Genomic DNA, 19,492 nt, shown 5'->3' with positions numbered 1-19,492 from the left:
TCCAGGGTCACACTTCTCATCAGTGGCCCCGTCATTCCAGGGACCCGTCCATCGTATATGATATGATGGTCTTTATATATAGAGAATGGGCATAGACTTTATTCCTATGAATGACGATCCCAGCATCTCACCTCTGGAGATAAAAATCTTTACCTTTGAGGCTAAAAATATAGCAGTTCTTGAGAATCGTACCTGAGCTACTTGAGTCAGTTTCTCATGTTGGCAAAACTGAGGACTTGGGGATAAGGTGTTAGATGAACGAGGCGTGGCAGTACTGATGTGAGGTCCTTTCTTCTGTTCTGAACCCCAGCTCGCTCAGTTACTGGCAGAACTGAACTCTATGCCCGATTTCTTCCCAGTACGAACCCCGAACTCCGCTTCTGTAAGTAGGACTCCTTTATAATTACTGATTCCAGTACCGATGGATAGAGTCTGTTGCCACAGGGCCTTTGTCCAAGGAAGCACCTGGTCGCATGCGTCTGTGCTCTTGTTTTCAGAAGAAGAGAACAGCAAGGCGGGCTTTCTCAGAGGGACAGATCACCCGGCGCACGAACCCGACCCGGAGCGCACGGCCTCCCGAGAAGTTTGCCCTGGAGAACTTCACCGTCTCAGCTGCCAAATTTGCCGAAGAGTTTTACGGTTTCAGGAGAAGGAAGACAATTAGTGGGGTATTTTCTGACCACAATAACCAGATGATTCTTGGTCTGAGCCAGTGCTGAGGCTCTGACCCAGTAGGTGTGCAGCAGCTGAGCATTGGCATTTCTGCCAAGTTCCCCGGGTGGTGCTGGTGTTCCCGGGACCACACTCAGAGAAGAAGCCCCCCCACCTAAGCTGAAGGCTGGAGTGAGCCCTTTACCTCAGCCGAGCAGAAGAGCTGCTCAGGGTTAGGAGCCTCAGCCTAATCTGCAGGGGAGGTGGTAAAGGCCCGTCAGTGTCGCCAGGCTGCCTTGTGGTTTTGCTTGTGGGAAAGGGCAGTGATTTCTCCATGCCTTTCAGTTTTAGGAATGGGGCATTTTAAGTGCTTTCCAAGTCTGGAGTGAGAAACTGGGTCCTTTCCATTTGCAGGTGTGGCTGTTCATTGTGGTTCACTTCCCTGTCCTCACAGAGTTTACAGCTGCTTACTACGTACTGGTCGGGGAGAACCTGGGCTGCTCATTTACTGTTGTATCACCTTGCCACGGAGGCCGCCGACGCCGTGTCTGGCAGGAGCTCCATAAATGATGGGTTCCAGGGAGATTGAAGAGAGGGACATAGTTAACATTACTGGTGTTAGAGCTCTGAGAGAAATGATTTTTTTTTTAAGATTGTATTTGAGAGAGCATGAGCAGGGAGAGGGAGAAGCAGACTCCCCATGGCGCAGGGAGCCCGATGCGGGGCTCGATCCCAGGATCGTGACCTGAGCCGAAGGCAGACGCTTAACTGCCTGAGCCACCCAGGCGTCCCTGAGAGTGTGAAATTTTTATGTGTGTGTTTTAACCATTCAAAACAGCTTATACCAGGTTTCGCTTTGGCTCATTTTGCAGGGGAAATGCCAGGGGTATAGACGGCGTCACCGAATATCTTCTTTTCGGCCAGTGGAGGATATCACTGAAGAGGACTTAGAAAATGTTGCCATAACTGTTCGAGATAAAATCTATGATAAAGTTCTGGTAAATTATGTATAATAATTTGCATGATTGTGATTCTCATGGGGAGCCCAAGGCACTGGTAGTAGAAATCTTGCGCTGTTTCTAAACTGTAGCTGGGCTTGTCCCCTTAGGTCTTCTCCCGTCTGACGGGGTCACCTGTGACTGGGAAGGGGAAGTCGGCCAGTGCGGGAATTCTCCTCGGGAAAGGTCTTTCCAGGGGATGCATACGCTCTGTGGGAAGGCAGGTGTATAGTTTGGAAAAGCATATTTATAATAGTCTTTTTTTTTTTAGGGTGTCTGAAAAAACATACTGTGGGGTTTTTGTGTGTGTGCTTTTTGGTGCATATAACCATAGGAACTTAGTATTTTTTAGTAAACAGTGATTTGGAGGGAAGCTGTGTGGTGTTATGCATCATTTTTTAGATGAGGCAGTGTCCTATTACTTAAATTTTAACACCAGGAAATTGTATCCTGAAAAGACCCAGATCCCCGGAAGCTAGGCCAGAGCCCAGTGCTGCTGCCTGGGGCTCAGGGCCCGTCACCCTCTGCGGGCTCTTCCTCCCCTGCCTCAAGGCTTTCTGCTGGTCTCTCTGGTCACGTCCTTCCTTCCAGACTCCTCACTTGTCTTACCTGCCCTAATAGGTTTCTCTGGCCCCAGAAGGAAAAGTGCTTACAGGCTTCCCGAGGGTGCTGTGGTTTGTACCAGAGAGGCAGTGCTGCTTCCCTCTGGAAGACAGGCCGTGCTGCTTCGTGCGGGACCAGCGTACGCCGCAGCACGTGGCCTTGCGGCTGTCACCCTCTAAATCCCCGCCTTCCTGCCTCAGGGCAACACCTGCCACCAGTGCAGGCAGAAGACCATCGACACCAAGACCGTGTGTCGGAACCAGAGCTGCGGGGGGGTGCGAGGACAGTTTTGTGGGCCGTGCCTGCGGAATCGCTACGGGGAGGATGTGAGATCTGCGCTGCTGGACCCGGTAGGAACAGTGTTCACCTTTGTCATGAATTGTACGGGCAGAGGGAAGCAGGTTGAAGGTGGGGCTCCCTGGGCCCTTTATCGGGTCCTGTAGCTGCAGAGCTCAGTCTACCCCTCAGCACTCTAGAGGAAATGAAAACTCTGGCTTCCTTCTGGAGAGAGAGCAAGCTAACCAGTAGGACAGAAGAGATGAGGGTGTTTTCCAGGGTCCAAGCCACGGTGGTTTGTAAGGTGGACCGGTGTGCCTGGCCCTGGTCTAAAGTTTTTTCTCTGTTAATGCAGTTGACTGTTTCAGGTGTTCCTAATTCGTTTAACCTAGTAAAGTAGGTATATACCCTCCCCGTTCCCTCTATAAAATGCGATAATAGTATGGTTAGTACACATGCCAGGGATTGAACCTGGGCGTTCTGGCTCCAGAGCCTGTGCCCTTAGTTAGCCCCTGCCCTATGTACGGCCTCTTTCACCGTACGGGGTAAATACATACTGTCCGCAGTTGGCAGACGAATCTGTACTACTACTCAGGTGAAGTAGACGAGCTAGAATTCACACCTAGGTCTCACTGCTCTTTGGTACTCCTAAAATTCACAATTTTTGATTGTCTTAAGTTTTTGGGTTTCTGCACATGTGGGACGCTGGGGTGGTCAACCAGTCTGGGCCTTTGAAACCTGCGAAGGAAGGAGACATGTTGAGGAGCCTGGGCCTCAGGGTGGGAGGGGAGGCCGCGTGAGCCGGGCCGGAGCGTGTGACGGGTGGGGGCTGCTGCTCTTCCAGGGTTGGATGTGTCCCCCCTGCCGCGGGATCTGCAACTGCAGTTACTGCCGGAAGCGTGACGGCCGCTGCGCCACGGGAATCCTCATTCACCTGGCCAAGTTCTACGGTTACGATAACGTTAAGGAATACCTGGAGAGGTAGGTCTCCCAAAGCAGAACAGAGGCTGTGATCCCCAGAAACCCTCGTGCGAGGGCCATCCATTCCATGTCTGCTCGCGTGGGAGAAGCTCAGGACTCCCAGTCCCCCCTCATTGTGTAGAACAGATGGGAAGCGGCAGAGAGGTGTGGGCAGTGTGCTCTTGGGATGCTGTGATCACCTGTGGGGCCAAGGAAATAGCGTTGACCTCCAGAGCTCAGTTTTGGAGTGAGGCACGGGGGCTCCTGCGCCCTGGTTGCAGGGTGTACTCATGGAAGCAGGACGAGGTAGGGACCAACCTTGCAGCAGAAGCTCCGGCGCCGGGCTCCGTACTCTCAGTGGGGGGGTTGAGCCTAGAACGCAGCTCCCGGTTTGCCTCCGTGCCTCGCGCACTAACGCCTCCGTGCCCTCTTGCTCTCAGCTTACAGAAGCAGCTGGTAGAAGACAACTGAGGAGAACTGGCCGGCGCGCCGTGGAGCACGCCAGCCGGACCTGCCCTGCCACTTGTGCCTGAGAGTTCTTACAGTTGTGTGTTTATGCAGAAATTCTTTGTAGATCTAAATACTATTTTTTTTTAAGATTGTTTATATGCTTAAAAAGATTTCTCAGGAACCCGGCACAGCAGAGGAATCTCTATGCATGTATCCATAGGCCCCTACGTGTATTGAATTGTTTTAAAGCATCTGCATACGATGAAAAAAAAAAGCAGTTTAAACGGGGTGGAGTTAAAAGTCCAGCTAAGTAAGTTCCAGAGAAAACCTAGTATAAGCAGCTCTTGCCTTTGACACTGTTTATTCGGGTGGCCTTGATCTTTACCTCCGGTCCAGGACCACATAGTTAATCCTTCTCGGGGGCATTGGAATTTGCTAAAATTACAAAGTGCAATTAATCGTAGATCTTGAGAGTACTAGAGTTTTATTTTTATGAAAACTTGAATGAACAGGAAGTAGACTGGCACGTTACTGCTTGGAGGCCGTGGAGCACTGCTGGCTGGCGGGAGCGGCTGCCCCTTCCTTCAGGGTTCACTGGCTGCCTGCAGTGTAAGCGTGTCAGGGCTAATTCTTAATTTAAAAAGATTTTGTTTAAAGTCTGCAAGAGCTAAAATCCCCCTTCACGGATGGGGAGACTTTATTAAGGAGAGTGTTTGTTTAAACAAAATCAAGGCACCTGTAAGTTACTTGGAAGTGGGAGGAGGGTGTGTAGCTCTCAGTAGAATGACTTAATGTGCACGGACGCCAGTGGCTCGACCCCCTCCCCCTCACGCTTCGAGCAGCAGAGCCACGCCTGCCAGGACCCACTTGGTGGTCTTGTCTGGGCTCCTCAGCCGGAAGGTCCACACATAGTTGGAGCCCCTCATTTTGGTTCTATACACCGGGCATTCATATGTGTGTTTGGTTTCTTGTCTGTCCGTGGGGATGGCTTTGGCGAAGATGACTGGCATCACCGATGTGACCTCTTTGAGGCAGGCTTCTGCAATGGTTCCTGACTGTGTGTCCCATCTGGCACCTACCGCAAAAGCACAAGGGTTGTAATAGTGTGGCATGTTGGTACCGCTCCTCTCCCTGTTGGAGGCAATAAATGTTTGGTTTTTGGCACGTTACCGCTTGTCAGGGGCTTTCTTACCGCGGGGGGAGAGTGGGCTAGCTGCTCCCCAGCTGCCCCACACACCCTGGAGGCAGAAGGCACGGCTCCACACCTCCGCTTTCCTTTGAAAAATCAACTAGTTTAAATTCAAAAGGTCTAAAACTTGCATAAAAACAGATTCTATAGGAATCCAGGCCCAATAAAGCCAATGAGTTCATCCTCCCTTAAAAAAAAAAAAAAGGAATGGGGAGGTTTTTCAGACAGAAGTCTCTAGTTCAGTACATTCCTTTATCACCCACCCACACCCCTTAGAGATTCACACATGTGCACTGGCATCTTCACGGCTTAAAGTCTTGTAGTAAAGGAGCAATTAAGTTGTTTTTAAATTAAGATTTTGAATTAAAAGATTTTGAATTAAATCTGCATCTGTATCTAGTGTTACCACCATAGGGTAATTTCAGGCCTACACTGAATTGACAGCCATCACCCTAAATGCCTTAAAATTTGGCTCACCTTGAACACAGAACCTGGTATAAAATTTTGTGAAAGTGGGAAACAAGGTAAATCAGCACTAGATACAAGTGACTGTGAGCAGAGAGGTGTGGGCAGTGGGGTAAACAGGGCAAATCAGGGCAAATACCAATCCGAACTTAGGTCCTTCATGTAGTAACCATACAGGTGCTCCTCCCAGTGTAGCTTACCTTCCATGATGAGCCCGTGGAGATAGGCACCTTCCCGTGGAGGATGGCCGTAATCTTCCTTCGTTTTTTTGGTGACATCAACAGTCAAGCACGTTTTATCCAGTGGCCACCCGTTTCTTCGAGCCATGGTCTGCATGACTGCTGTGGGAGGAGAAGGAACAGGCAGGTTCGCAGGAGCCGGCAGCAAGCTGCCCATGGACCCGCGGCATGCTTCCGGCCCATGGGGGGCGGCGGGGGGCAGCGGGCTGCACTAGACCAAGGGCCAGCCAAGGCCTGCAGGACATCCTCCCTGCTCTGGCGGAACAGCCATGCCCAGTGGGTTACGTGTCATCGGGGTTTTGCACTGTCGTGGCAGAGTGGAGCCGTTGGGAAAGGGACCACGTGGCCCTTGACAGAAAATGGTTCCTAGAGTGAACCACATCCCACCTCACAGGGCTGTTCCGCTGGGACTCTTCCTTCCTCCCCCTTCTGTACTGGCCCCTCGTGAGCACTGGGGAGCAGGGCAAGAGGGGCCAGCAGCCCTTACCAGTTAAGAAGGACTGAGGGTTGAAGAAGCCAGAAAGCCACACCACAGCCGGGAGGGCAAGATCGTGGGTCCAGGTCTCGAGTTCCTGGCATCGCAAAAGGAGGTCACTAAACCTGGTAAATGCAAGGGAGCAAGAAACAAACTCGCTCTTTAGTAATAGATTTTTCCAATAAGATGAGGTAGATTTGGGGAAAGATGGGATAGGTACACCACTGATACCCAAGAAAATCCTTGCCTAATGAATGATTTGCAGAACACCAGCCCTTTAAAAAGCTAATTTTTTTTATTCTAGGGACAAGAAACATGAGAATGTGGAAAATTCATCTCCACTTACTGAATGATTTTAGGGATGGGTGGTGATCACACAGGCGACAGGCTCCAGTGCAGAGAGTGGACAGGGTGCGCGGGAACGCAGGGGCGCGTGAGGACGGGTGGGGGAAGGCTGCCGGGACAGGCGGGGGGGGGGGGGGGAGACAGGTAATGAAGAGGGACAGCACCTGCCCGCCTCTGCATGCCGGTGGTTTGAGCAAGTGCGGGTTTTACCCAGGTTCTGAACTCATCAGCGCAATTATGCAAGGGCGGAAGCCGACTCCCAGAGGCTATGGGAAAGTGAACCTCTTTGATAAAATCAGACATGTCAAGCCTTGCGGTGTAGAATTGAGGGCTGCCAGAAAGGGTGAGAAGCTAGAGCAGGGTTAGGAGATGGAGGACGGCCCCGAGAGCGAAGCTGGCAGGCACTTCTCCAGGGGGAGGGCCGCACAGGCTAGCTCTGAGGTTCTCCGGGACCTGGTTCGGTTGAGGATTACAAAAGTAGCAGGGCTAACGTTCACAGAGAAACTTGGGTCACCACCAGGAAAATTCCTGCCGTCTCAGAACATGGCCCTTGTCCTGCCCCATTTAAATTCTTTCAAATAGCTGGTTTAGGGAGAACCTACTTGAAGATAGTGAAGGTGAAGAACAGGAGAAGCAAGGATAGGCAAAGATGGTAAAGAAAAGACTTTTATCTAAAAATGTCGCCACAAGAGGACAGGCTTGTAACCGATTTCCAACAGATTTTTAAACGATTGCCTGTGCAAGTAGGACTACGGTTTGGAGGTGATGAGGTAAGAAGACGACATTAAGTAGACAGATCTCAGAGTAAGAAAAAATGAAATGGGATAAAAGTTGAATACAATTCTAGGAAATTTGAGTTTTCCTCAATTACAGATTTGACTCTAAAATCAGGGACATGCCGGGCACCTGGGTGGCTCAGTCGTTAAGCGTCTGCCTTCGGCTCAGGTCATGATCCCAGGGTCCTGGGATCGAGTCCCGCATCAGGCTCCCCGCTCCTTGGGAGCCTGCTTCTCCCTCTGCCTCTCTCTCTGTCTCTCATGAATAAATAAATAAAAAGTTTAAAAAAATAAAATAAAATCAGGGACATGCCATGTGTCAAGAAGATTTGGCCGCAAATAATCAATACTAAGATAAATCTTACTATACACCGAGGACAAAATCCTAGGAAAAAACAGTCTTTTTTTTCCCTTCTTTCTTTCTATAAATTAGCTGCAAACACCACCTCCCCAGTAGCATTTGATCAGAGAATGCCAGACTGCCTACAAAGCCCCCCAACTGGGTTAAATTTATTTTATAACCCACCAGCCTGTCGTTTGAGTATAAAGACAGTTGGTTATATGGCATAAAAAACTGGCACCAAATCCAACGAACAAAAAGGTTGATAACCCAGCAAATAAAAATAAGAGGAATCTGAAAAAAGGTCTCTTAATGTGTTTAAATTCCTAAAAACTAGAGTAATAGTCATAAAAACAGGAATTTATGAAACCAAGTCTGGTACCTCCCCTGCCCCCAATATAAAGAACGTGGAATTGAAAATTGATTTTGGACAAGGAAATTTTAAAAGCCAAGGGGAGACACAGTAAACTGGAAACAAGTTTCCCCCCAGGACCAACGAAATCAACCAGAATACAGCAGAGCAAGACACAGATTGAAAATATAAGATTTCAGACAGGTAAATAAGATGAAGACAACGGGGAAGGCAGCATTCAGAGAAATAAGGGCTAAGAACTTTTCGGAGTGGAAACAATAGGTAAACTTACACATTTATCACTACACAACGGTACCAACGGGGATACATTTAAAAAAGTCCACACCTAAATAAAGTAGTGAAATTGCAAAACATCAAGGGTGAAGAGAAGAATCTTAAGAATGTCCCAGAGAAAACAAGTATATTTAAGAACAGTCTCATCAGCTATAATAAATGCCAGAAACCAATGGAGGTACCAAACCACAGGGCTGAGAAAATCATCGGATCCTAGAATTGTACATGTAGGTAAACTATTGAGCGAGAGTGCAGTGAGGGAAACTCAGATACACAAAGAACCCTATTTACTTCCCACCACATACCCTGAAAGCCCTTTAGTAAAAAGGTAAAGAGGGCCCAGAACAAAGGAGCCCAGAATGAGATATAAAAAGCAACAATGAGCGAAGAAATCAATATATGTTGTTAAAGCAAAAATAATTGACTATAAAAACAAAAATACAATGGTTTAAAATAAGGTTGAATTACAGTTGCAGACCGGAGGAGGCTGGCGTTCAGAGGGAGGTTGAAAATGTTGACTTTACATTGTGTTAGAAAAATCAAGTGTGTAGGTTACAGTAAAGTGTCTCTGCTAAAATAACAGGAACTGTACAGGGATAAACATGGAATAAAGAAAACTATGAGGGGTGCCTGGGTGACTCGGTTGGGCGTCCGACACTTGATACCCACTCCGGTCTTGATCTCAGGGTCATGAGTTCCAGCCCCATGTCGGGCTCCACACTGGGCATGGAGCCTACTTTAAAAAAAGGAAAAGCGGGGGGGGGGGGAACCCAAACTATTAAATGGACAGAAGCCAGAAAAAATTGGAAGAAGAAAAATATAGAAATTAGAAGGCACAAAATAAGATGGTGGAAGTGACTCCAAAGTTACCATTATCATAAAATTTAAGTGTAATATATATATATTTTTTCAAAGATTTTATTTATTTATTTGAGAGTGCGAGAATGAGAGACGGAGAGAGAGCATGAGAGAGGAGAGGGTCAGAGGGAGAAGCAGACTCTCCGCTGAGCAGGGAGCCCGATGCGGGACTCAATCCCAGGACTCCAGGATCATGACCTGAGCTGAAGGCAGTCGCTTAACCAACTGAGCCACCCAGGTGCCCTGTAATATATTTTTGATTGGAAATAGAAAATCTGATTTTGGACATCCACAGCGTTCACAGAAAGCCAGTGAGTAGCTCTGCTCTGCTCTTTCCCGCCATGGTCCTTTGCTGCCATCTGTGTCCCTTCCACATCATACCTTCCCTTTTTATGTTTGCACATGGCCCCACACAGCCAACATCTGGCTGCCTGGTGGTCAGTTCCAAGGTGCAGTCATTTGAAAATGTTTTAGATTTTATTTTTTTAAGTAATCTCTACAGCCAACATGGGGCTCGAGCTCACAATCCAAGAGTCGCAGGCTCTACCAACTGAGCCAGCCAGGTGCCCCTCATCTGGAATTCTGATGGAGCTTTCCAGTTTAAGGCTCAGAGTAGCATTCTGGTTCATGGAAAGAAGACAGGAAAGCAAGGATAAAAAAATTTCGGTACGGAGAAGACAGGAATAGAGAGAATCTTTGAAACTTCCTGTGTTGACTATGAAGGCCAAGGAGCAGTTGGGAGAGAGCACTAGCCGTCAGGGAGCTGTGAATTTCGGCCCCAGCTTTGGAACACCTCTTTGCACTCACACCCACACACTCAAGCAGTCAGATTTACTGTATACTGTAAATTTTTTTTTTTTTTTTTAAGATTTCATTCATTTGCCAGAGAGAGAGCACACAAGCGGGGGCAGTGGCAGAGGGAGAAGCAGGCTCCCCGCGGAGCAAGGAACCCGATGCAGGGCTCGATCCCAGGGCCCTGCGATCATGACCCGAGCCGAAGGCAGACGCTCAACCGACTGAGCCACCCAGGTGCCCTTCTACTATCGTCTTTTAAAAAGTTATCTATGAGATGGCATTGGTAATCACTAACTTTGAAAAAAGCATATGAAGTGACAACGAAAGCAAACTCAAGTTGCCTCCCGTGGCTATTTAAATACTGGTGGAATTTTATTACCTACGTTTTTCAGATGATAAACTGAGAAGTTAGGAAGATCAGGTATTTTGTCCAGGACCAAACAGCTTAATAAGTAAGGCGCAGAATTTGATTCTTGCTTTGACCCTAACTTTTCACTGATTTTTGTCTTTAAAGCAACACACGGAAGAAACTCAAGTGAAACTGGTGGTCCTCTGTTTGCACAATCACAGGCCAGGTATACTCACAAAGTACACTCTTCATAGTTGTTCCAACACAACAGTAACTGAGAACACTGAACCAGCACCCAGGTAGATAATGGCAGGGGGAGCAGCGAGGGGGCCGCTTACCACTGGGCCAGGCTGTACGTAGATGGATAAGCCAGTCTGCTCCAGGTGTCTGGGACCCTGTCAGAACTCAGCTGGGACTGCTGGGCTTCCACCTCAGGAGATAAGGTCAGCTCCCCCTTGCATGGAGAAGAAGGGCCACAGAGTCAGTGTCCCCCCACGTGGTGAAGCCGGTTCTAGTACCACTGTTAAACTTACTTTGTAACCGAGGTCTAATTGTTGGAGTGACACACGGATTTCCCGCAGGAGAACATTCATCCTTTCACACTCTTGGAAGCAAACAAGAACGTAGGGGCTTCTGTTTGAGCTTTTTTGCATTATCTCCACCATGTTGAACTCTTCTGGAAGTTTCTCCAAAAGGTCATCCAAAACATTCTTCACCTTAAATGATCAACACACACAAGCTTGAGCTCGTCTGGGTTTCATTTTTAGTTACAGGGACTATGCCCTTGATTTTTCAAAGTCCCAGAATATATTCTACAACTCCCGAAGATGCTTGCTAATGTTTTAAAAGATACCCACTGCCTCCTGGAGGTGGGCAGACAGGCACTGCCGACTACCTCAACTACCTTTGCATCAGTGCAGCCCTCCCTGCTCTGTAGATCCCAGCAGGAAGGAGCTACTATTTGTCTGCAGTTTATTCACTGTTAGCATTTAGGGAGTAGACCTGTCATCAACGACATTTCACTTGTACGTAAAGATACAATCAGAGGAAGTAGAACCCCAACGTTTAGGTATTACATTTTGTAATCTAATGCTAATTAAAAAAGGAAAAAAAAAAAACATTTGAAAAGTCACATGAACCAAAAATGCCCTTTAGGGTTGAGCTAATTCTGGTTAGTCTATGATGTTGCCCTCCTGACTGACATAGCCTAAAATTTTAAGAGCAGTTTGGATCCACATTTTCAACAGCAAGGGAGCCCCTGTCTTCTTCAGTTATTGCCTTGAAGAAATAAAAGATTTATACATTAAAGATTTGGGTGCTTACTATATGCTAGGCACTAAAGGAAGTGCTACATAAATTTTCACAAGAGTCACCGCTACTATCTGTTTGCCATACTGAAGCATCTAAAGATCATTTGCTTTGCAGTTTCTGGTTTAATGGTCAGCTTCTTTGTTGGAAAGATCAAAGCCCCAAAACTAAATGAAGACTTCATCCATCTCTCTGCTTCTATTAATACTATAGCTTTTCCCAAATGGATGAATGTTTCCTTTTGTATCTTAAAAAAAAAAAAAAAGGTCTAACATTCATACAAGGAAAATGTTAGTATATAGGATAAAACACTCCACAACAAATCCTAAAGCCTCTAAATGACAACCAAGGGTCTCAACAAATGGCCCTATTTCAAGAAATAATACGGAAAATTCCTCAGACTTCACTATAATTAAATCTGATGGTTAGTGTGTTCCAACAACCTGAATCCTTGTCAATCAAATTCTGATTAAATGGGGGAGGGAAATAAGGGCTAATTTATCTAGGGGGGGAATAAACTAAATGTAAAAAATAGCATTTGATGTCTATTTCTCATTCCTGTCATTCTAGGACAATATATACCTTCAAAAGAATAATGTCAGTCTCCCAAGATAATGTAAGAAAGACACCATAACAAAATGACAGAGCCAAAAAACACAGAGTGAAAGGCAAGTCACAGATTTGGAGATGTTTGCAATAGGGCTATCTGAAAAAAGGATGTATGTTTAGAGTCCTTAACAAATCTGTAAGAGAGACATTGACAACTCAATTAAAGAATGGGCAAGCAACTGGAACAGGCACTTCATATAAGATTACATCCAGATGGCCAAGATCATATGAAAAGATGCTCAGCATCACTCCTTGACTAAGGAATGCAAAGTTAAAAACCACAAAGAATTATTACCATTAACACAACCTCAAGGACACAGAACAGGTGAAACTTGCACACTGCTGGTGGAAGTGGAAGTGGTCCAAACACTTCACAACTGCTTGGGAATATCTAATGAAGTTACACATTACACCCCACAATCCAGCAATTCCACTTCTGAGGAAAGGGGTGAGAAGTATGGGGGGACACCTCTGAAAGTTGCCTGTGCCGGTTGACAAAGGACTACAAGAATGTTCATGGCTGTGCTAAGTCAAAATAGTGAAAAACTAGAAATAACCCAAACATCCATCTACTGTAGAATGAATAAAGCATGAACTGTATATTCATGCAACAGAATCTAAACAAAAATGAGTTACTGGTCCATGCAACATGGATGAATCTCATAAATGTAAAAAAGGAGCTGGACATACATCAGTACGTATTGTATGAATGCATCCATTTGACACTGAAACACAGGCAAAGCTACTCTATGGTGATAGAGGTAAGAGTGGTAGTTAACGTTTGGACAGCATGGGGAGGGATATACTGACCCTGAGTGTTGGAAATGCTAAGTATTTTTTATCTGGGTGGTGATTATATGGGCATATGGAAAGGGAGAGAAAGCCACCAAGTTGTACACTTAGATCAGTGCACTTCACTGTTAGAGCTCAACAGAAAAGAAAGACCTTCTACCTTCTCTTCTGTGGACTGCCCCAGCTCCTCACTGATGAGTGCATTCCTGGGCTGCAGCTCCAGCAACGTTCTGAAGAGAGTGTTGGACATCACGGTCAGGAATTCTATTTCAGCATTTGGGTGGAGGCCATACAGTGCTGGGCTTTCTGGAGGAAGCTTCTCCTCTATGTACTGATGGTAGCCTGAATAATCTAGATTAGGTGGGGCTGCAAATCCTGGTGCCAGCATAAATTCATCTTCAATCTTCAACCACAAAGGGAAAAAGTCTGTTATTACAAGTCTAAATGGAAATCAATCTTTGCATCCTAAGACACTTTGAGAACACTCTTGATAAGAATGTCCAGTGCAATGCTGGATGGGTAGCAGGCTCTCTAAAATGTTTCATGATGCTTTTGTAATCGATCATTTTGACCCCGTGTATGGCACCAGGCTGACCTCTGGGGAAGAGTCCAAGAAACACTCGCGAATCCTTGCCCCAAGGAGACAGGAGTCTGCAGTTTGCTTGGGGCAACGTGATACATGCACACAAAGGAATGACTGGGTGCTGAACCATCTACTGCGTACTGGTCACCCTGTCACATGCTCCAAGTCACCGATTCTCCCAAACCTCTGCAAACATTCTGCAGAGAGAAATCGAGACAGAGTAACTTCCCCAGGCAAGAGGTCTGATTTAAATCTTAATTCTGAACTCACTTTAGTATGACTCTATAGGCTTTGCTTTCCTAATGTACATTTTTTCCACAACGCTGCTTCAAATTATTTTATATGATACATACGCATGTTATAAACACAGAGTTATATGTACATATACTGAAAAATAGGACTGTGCATATGTAACATTTTACAGGGCAGTATATACAAAGAGCCGTATCAGTGCTACCTCCTTACCTTTGAGCTACTCAGGGCAGAGTCAGTGTTGCTCACCTCAAGATCCATAGACCCTGGGACAGTTGCTGGCACATACTGGTGCTCAGTGAATGAGGCACAAGTGCCTAATGGACAAATGACTGGAATGATAAGGCATTTATCATGCCCGTCTACTTCATTAAGGCTTGGGTAGAGGGTAGACATTCCATGTAGAGAAAGGTTCTTAACAAAGGCAATGTGAGTAGCAAGACCAAACCTAAATATGTGCATGTAGTTCTTCTAACAAAAGAATTTACGGACCTGGTTCTCTCACCAACCATAAACACAGTCGAGTGCTTATAATTTTCTAGTTCACTCAGCATCATCTCAGATTTTTTCCTAATAGTTTTTAGTTCCCAGGGGCCATAACCACCTGTTTTCATTTTCCCAATCTCTCTTGCTATAAATTCTGTCTAGATATGCTTACATGTACAGAGGGATACTTGAAAAAACACCTAATGTAGCTATTTTATGCCTAGATTTTCTCAATCATTCTCTGAAATTGGGGTTTTCCTCTATAATTGTGTATGTTATGTGTACGTATGTCCCCTCACTCTCACTCAGAGCCAAAGTATTCACAGATTCTTATTCAATACTATGTACTCACCACCTAGTATACCCCAACAGGCCTTGGAAGTGTACAAGGTCCATCTACCCTAGTTCTTAAGAAACTCCCAGTCTGGTGGGGAAAAGGAAGTGATTTTCTACACAACCAAGTCATCCGTGAGTACTGAGAGTTCATTCCTTCTCAGACACGCAGTCACTGGTTTCCAGAGAGCCTGTGTCCTTACGGACGATGCTCAGTGGCTGGCTGTGAATTCCAAAAGGCGTTTTAAATCTTTGAGTTGGCATTTCTTTTTGGCGCTAGGAAGATTTCCAAGTTAATCTAATCTTTCATTTTGGGAGAAACAGAAATCTGGACCAACTAATGGGAGAAGGAGCAACTTGGACCATCCCCCCACTGGTATCTATTAGCGTGGTTTATTGCACTTGTTTATCCACATTTTCTATCATTTCATTCTTATAAATCAAAATAATCCATTTCCTTTTTTTTTTAAAAGATGTCATTTATTTGAGTGGGAGAGAGAGCGTGCGCACACACAAGTGGGGGGAAAGGCAGAGGGAGAAGGAGAGAGTCCAACGTGGGGCTTGATCCCAGGACCCTGGGATCATGACCTGAGCCAAAGACAGACACTTAACTGAATCACCCAGGTGCCCCCAGAATAATCCATTGCAATCTCACCTGTTCAGGGTGACCGAAACAAAACTGAGGGGGAGATTTCAACTCATGTTATTAGTCTATGACATAATTTAGTCAAAATACAGATATGGGCACAAAGTACAAATAATGAAACGAAAAGTTAGAATGCATATATACAAACCACACTTTATTCCCTGCAAACAAGGACTTGGTGTTCCCTGTAAGTGCTCACTAGACTGTTAAGAGGAACGTTAAGAACCAGTTAAATTGTCCTTCAGTTAAAGACAAAGTTAAAAAACAGAGTTTCAAGCAAAGAAACAAACTAAAAAGTGGAACCACTTAAAAATGTTAAAATGCGGGGTGCCTGGGTGGCTCAGTCATTAAGTGCCTGCCTTCGGCTCAGGTCATGATCCCAGGGTCCTGGGATCGAGCCCCGCATCGGGCTCCCTGCTCAGCGGGAAGCCTGCTTCTCCCTCTCCCACTCCCCCTGCTTGTGTTCCTGCTCTCGCTATCTCTGTCTCTGTCAAATAAATAAATAAAATCTTAAAAAAAAACAAAGTTAAAATGCCATGGGGACTGGAAGTGTGTTTGAGTGCCTACTCTTGCAGTGCTGGTGGGAACGCAAATGGTCCATACTTTCTGGAGAGACAGGCAGTCTTTTTACAAACACGTGAAGAGTGCCTTTTATATGTTCGCTAATGAGCAAGACAAAAGAAAATCACAAAGGAAAGGCAAGGGCTTGAGGTTTACAGTCAGCCAGACGTGGTTCAGTTCCCATCCCTGAATACGGGTTGGTGGCTGGTGGCCTTAAGAAATGGCAGTTTATCTGAGTTTCAATCTCGTCAGTGAAATGTCGCTACTAGCGACCTAGTAGTGATTGTGGCTGTGGGAATTTAATGACCACGTATGCAAAGAGCTAGGCATGTAAGTAGGCTTTTATGTTAGTTTGCGCTTTTTCTGTGTCCCAGGAACAGACATGATTATTTCAAGTACATTTTGATTTTCTGGAAGGAAACAGACAACCTGAGGAATGTTCTACTGTACATTCCTACTGTGATGTCAAACAGGCAAAGTCTGAAGTGAGTCTTTGTTTATATAGGTTCTTATGTGTTCTCTTTCTCCTTTAAGAAAACTAAAGATTTCAGTGTACTCAAGGAACTCTGTCAGTCTTAGGTGTGAATCCCTTCCCAGCTGAGGCTTTCATGAAAAGCTGCTGCTTGTTGATGGGGCCTGAAGAGTAGAGCTCTCTGCATACGCACCACCTGTCTGGGCTTTGGAGGAGGATATTTGAGGTTATTGTTACTCCTCCAAGAATCAAGAATCAATAATTCTATAGACATTTCTCCAAAGAAGATAAATGAATTGCCAATAAGCACATGAGAAGATGCTCAACATTGTTAGTGCTCAGGGAAATGCCAATCAAAACCACAAAGTGATACCACTTCACACCTACCAGGATAGCTTAAGGAAAAAGAAAAAAAAAGGTAACAAGAAGTGTTGGCAAAGATGTGGAGAGTGGAGAACCTGATACCCTGCTGGTAGGAATATAAAATGGTGCGTCCATTTTGGAAAAATAATATGGCAGTTCCTCAAAATGTTAAACAGAGTTACCATATGATCCAACAATTTCACTCCTAGGTATATATACCCCAGGGGAATGGAAATGTATGTCCACACAAATACTTGTTCATAAATGTTCATTAGCAGCATTACTGATAATAGCCAAAAAGTAGAAACTGCCCAAATGTCCATCAACTGATGAATGGATAAGGAAAATGTGTCCATACAATGGAATATGATTTGGCCATAAAAAGGAAGCACTGACATAACACTACAGCACGGATGAACCTTGAAAACCTGACGTTAAGTGAAAGGTAGCAAATACGTAAGGCTGCATATCGTATCATTCTATTTACATAAAACGTTCAGAATAGGCAAACCCAGAGACAAAAAGGAGATTAGTAGTTGCCTGGGGCTGGGGAGTGGGAGAGAGGATGGTGAGCGACTTCTAATGGGTACAGGGTTTCTTTGGGGAGTGGTGAGGGGTCTAAAACGGACTGTGGTGATGGCTAAACGGCTGTGAATATGCCTAAAACCTGTGGATCGTCCATGTGGAATTGGGAAACTTCTGTCTGAATTTGTCTCAATAAAGCTATTTGAAAAAATTAATGGCGTTGTGCTCAAAGAGAACGAGACTCCACATCATGAAGAAAAAACCCATCAAGGATCTAAAGTCATTTTTGCAGAAATCAGTGTCAGGCACAATTACTGGGCACGGGGGAAGCTGGCACCCTACCGCTCTGCCGACTGTAGGATTGTGGTCCTTCCTACATTTTGCTTTCTGGTATTTAATAAAAGGCCCACCTCCTCTGCCACCTTTCCAAGTAGTCTTCCCTATGACAAGCTCCCAAGTCAGTGCGAGTCTAAACAAGTCCATGTGCCCTTGGCCTTTTGAGGCAAAAAGGCCATGGCCCCGAAGTGCTGTAAGGGATTTTCAGCAATTACTCAAGGTTAAATTATATCATCATGGTGTCTTCAGAGCTGACAGGTACCGGAGTGATTTTTCTAGATGGTGCCTTCATTTTGCAGATCACTAAACTGATGCACAAGGAGGTCCTGCACAAAGCTGGACAGCAAGGTAGTGGCAGGACCAGAACCCGGAGCTCTGGGCTCCTGGACTGCCCGGTTTTGTTCACGGCAGCACCCGGGCTGCCCACCACGCACAGCACAGACACGAGTCAGTGGTTCGGGGACTCACGCTCCACATACTACAAACGGATCAGCATTCCAACTGCTGCAGACAAAGCCCACGGTCTGTGGAGGCTGACTGCGAGTTCGAATCCTGGTTTAGCTACTTAGCAACTGTTTCACCCCCAGGAATCTGGGTTTCTTTTCTGATTATAGGGAATATTAATACCTACTTGGCAGAATAGTGCACAGAAGAAATAACACACATGAGATGTGTAGTACTGACCCCTGGCACAGAGCAAGTGTTTAATAAATGGTTTCCATTGTTATCATCACAGATTAAATCTAGTCAAGTATGCAAGAGATGTCATGAAAATTTATACTTAACAATAAAAGACCTTCCATTTATTAAGCATGTTGTTCTAACACTGTACCAATGTTTAAACCTAACAACAAACCCACGAAATGGGCCATTCTTGTTCGGTAGATGATGAAACTGAGGCTCAGGGGAGGTGTCTAAAATCAAAGCAAATACAGGGAGAAATGAGTGTGAACCCTAGTATTGTTTTTTATTTCAAAGCCTAGCCTCCTAATGGTTACTCTTTATTACCAGAAGCTTTTTTAATACATGACAACTTTCAGGAGACTTGATACCTTATTTTCCCGAAAGTAATTTTCTGTTACTCGTTTAGCATTGCCAAGTACATGCCTTAGGTCAGAGAATAATAATAATAATAATTCCCTAACTCCGGCCAGAGACCTCGAAGACACACTGCCGTCAGGGAACCCTCTGCCAGTGCAGCCCTCACTTATCCAGCCAAGAAACTCATCCATCCTCCTAACAGGACAACGCCACTGAAGGCATTCCGAGCAGAGCTCTGAATTCCACACCACTGATGAGTTGCTTTTCTGATCATGTTTCAGTGCAACCAGAGATGGCTAATTCCTAAATCAGTTAACCAGCGTGAGAAGTGGTGAAAAGACGTCCTGCAGATGCACAAGGGTTAGATCAAGCTCCTGATATAAACAGCAAGAGTAGGACACATTTGCTAGAGGACAGAATAACTGACTGGGATGGCGGCGGCGTCTGACACCGAGCGAGCAAGTGTTTTAACTTCCGCTGTCGAGTTGCGAAGGTGGCGCTGTCCGGTGAGGATGCAAGATGGCAGAGGAAGCGTTTTGAGCCTGAAAAACGTCAGCGGATCTGCAGGGGAGGGTGGATACCTTCGTTTCTCAAGGGCTCACGCACACTGCAAGGCTGCCCCTCTGCTTTCATCATCTGTATTCAGTGTACCACTATTTGAATGGGAGTTCAGACTTGTGAAGGTTAATGGACTGTCTAGTTTGGCAACAGCCATTCGCTCCTTATCCTCAGGCCAGAGCCAGAGAGGGAACATCAGCATGAGCTGCTCA

The 19,492-nt window shown here is 45.8% G+C and overlaps 2 protein-coding genes across 3 annotated transcripts in view; one reads left to right on the top strand and one right to left on the bottom strand.

Moving 5' to 3' along the window:
• The window catches only part of CDCA7L (cell division cycle associated 7 like), a 42,217-nt gene extending 37,110 nt beyond the window's left edge, over positions 1-5,107 (top strand). Inside the window, exons 5-10 of one of the 2 annotated variants that reach the window (XM_028119302.2) lie at positions 311-382; positions 501-668; positions 1,524-1,649; positions 2,453-2,602; positions 3,373-3,509; positions 3,929-5,107. In XM_028119302.2, the coding sequence (XP_027975103.1) occupies positions 311-382; positions 501-668; positions 1,524-1,649; positions 2,453-2,602; positions 3,373-3,509; positions 3,929-3,959 (684 nt within the window). In that variant the 3' untranslated portion in view covers positions 3,960-5,107. Of the gene's footprint in view, positions 1-310; positions 383-497; positions 669-1,523; positions 1,650-2,452; positions 2,603-3,372; positions 3,510-3,928 lie in introns of both variants that reach the window. The other variant, XM_028119301.2, reaches the window with a different exon arrangement.
• DNAH11 (dynein axonemal heavy chain 11) overlaps positions 4,421-19,492 on the bottom strand; it is a 321,003-nt gene continuing 305,931 nt past the window's right edge. Inside the window, exons 77-82 of the mRNA XM_088018617.1 lie at positions 13,285-13,527; positions 10,949-11,131; positions 10,754-10,869; positions 6,319-6,431; positions 5,793-5,933; positions 4,421-5,013 (exon numbers count right to left, since the gene is read on the bottom strand). Of these exons, the coding sequence (XP_087874743.1) occupies positions 4,766-5,013; positions 5,793-5,933; positions 6,319-6,431; positions 10,754-10,869; positions 10,949-11,131; positions 13,285-13,527 (1,044 nt within the window). The 3' untranslated portion in view covers positions 4,421-4,765. The remainder of the gene's footprint in view (positions 5,014-5,792; positions 5,934-6,318; positions 6,432-10,753; positions 10,870-10,948; positions 11,132-13,284; positions 13,528-19,492) is intronic.

This window comes from Eumetopias jubatus, unplaced genomic scaffold, assembly GCF_037043125.1.
Source record: "Eumetopias jubatus isolate StellerSeaLion01/CBP00866 unplaced genomic scaffold, mEumJub1_p1.0 scaffold_14, whole genome shotgun sequence".
Classification (NCBI taxonomy): Eukaryota; Metazoa; Chordata; class Mammalia; order Carnivora; family Otariidae; genus Eumetopias; species Eumetopias jubatus.
Note: the sequence above shows the minus strand (reverse complement) of the source record. Positions and strands in the feature narration are given on the sequence as shown.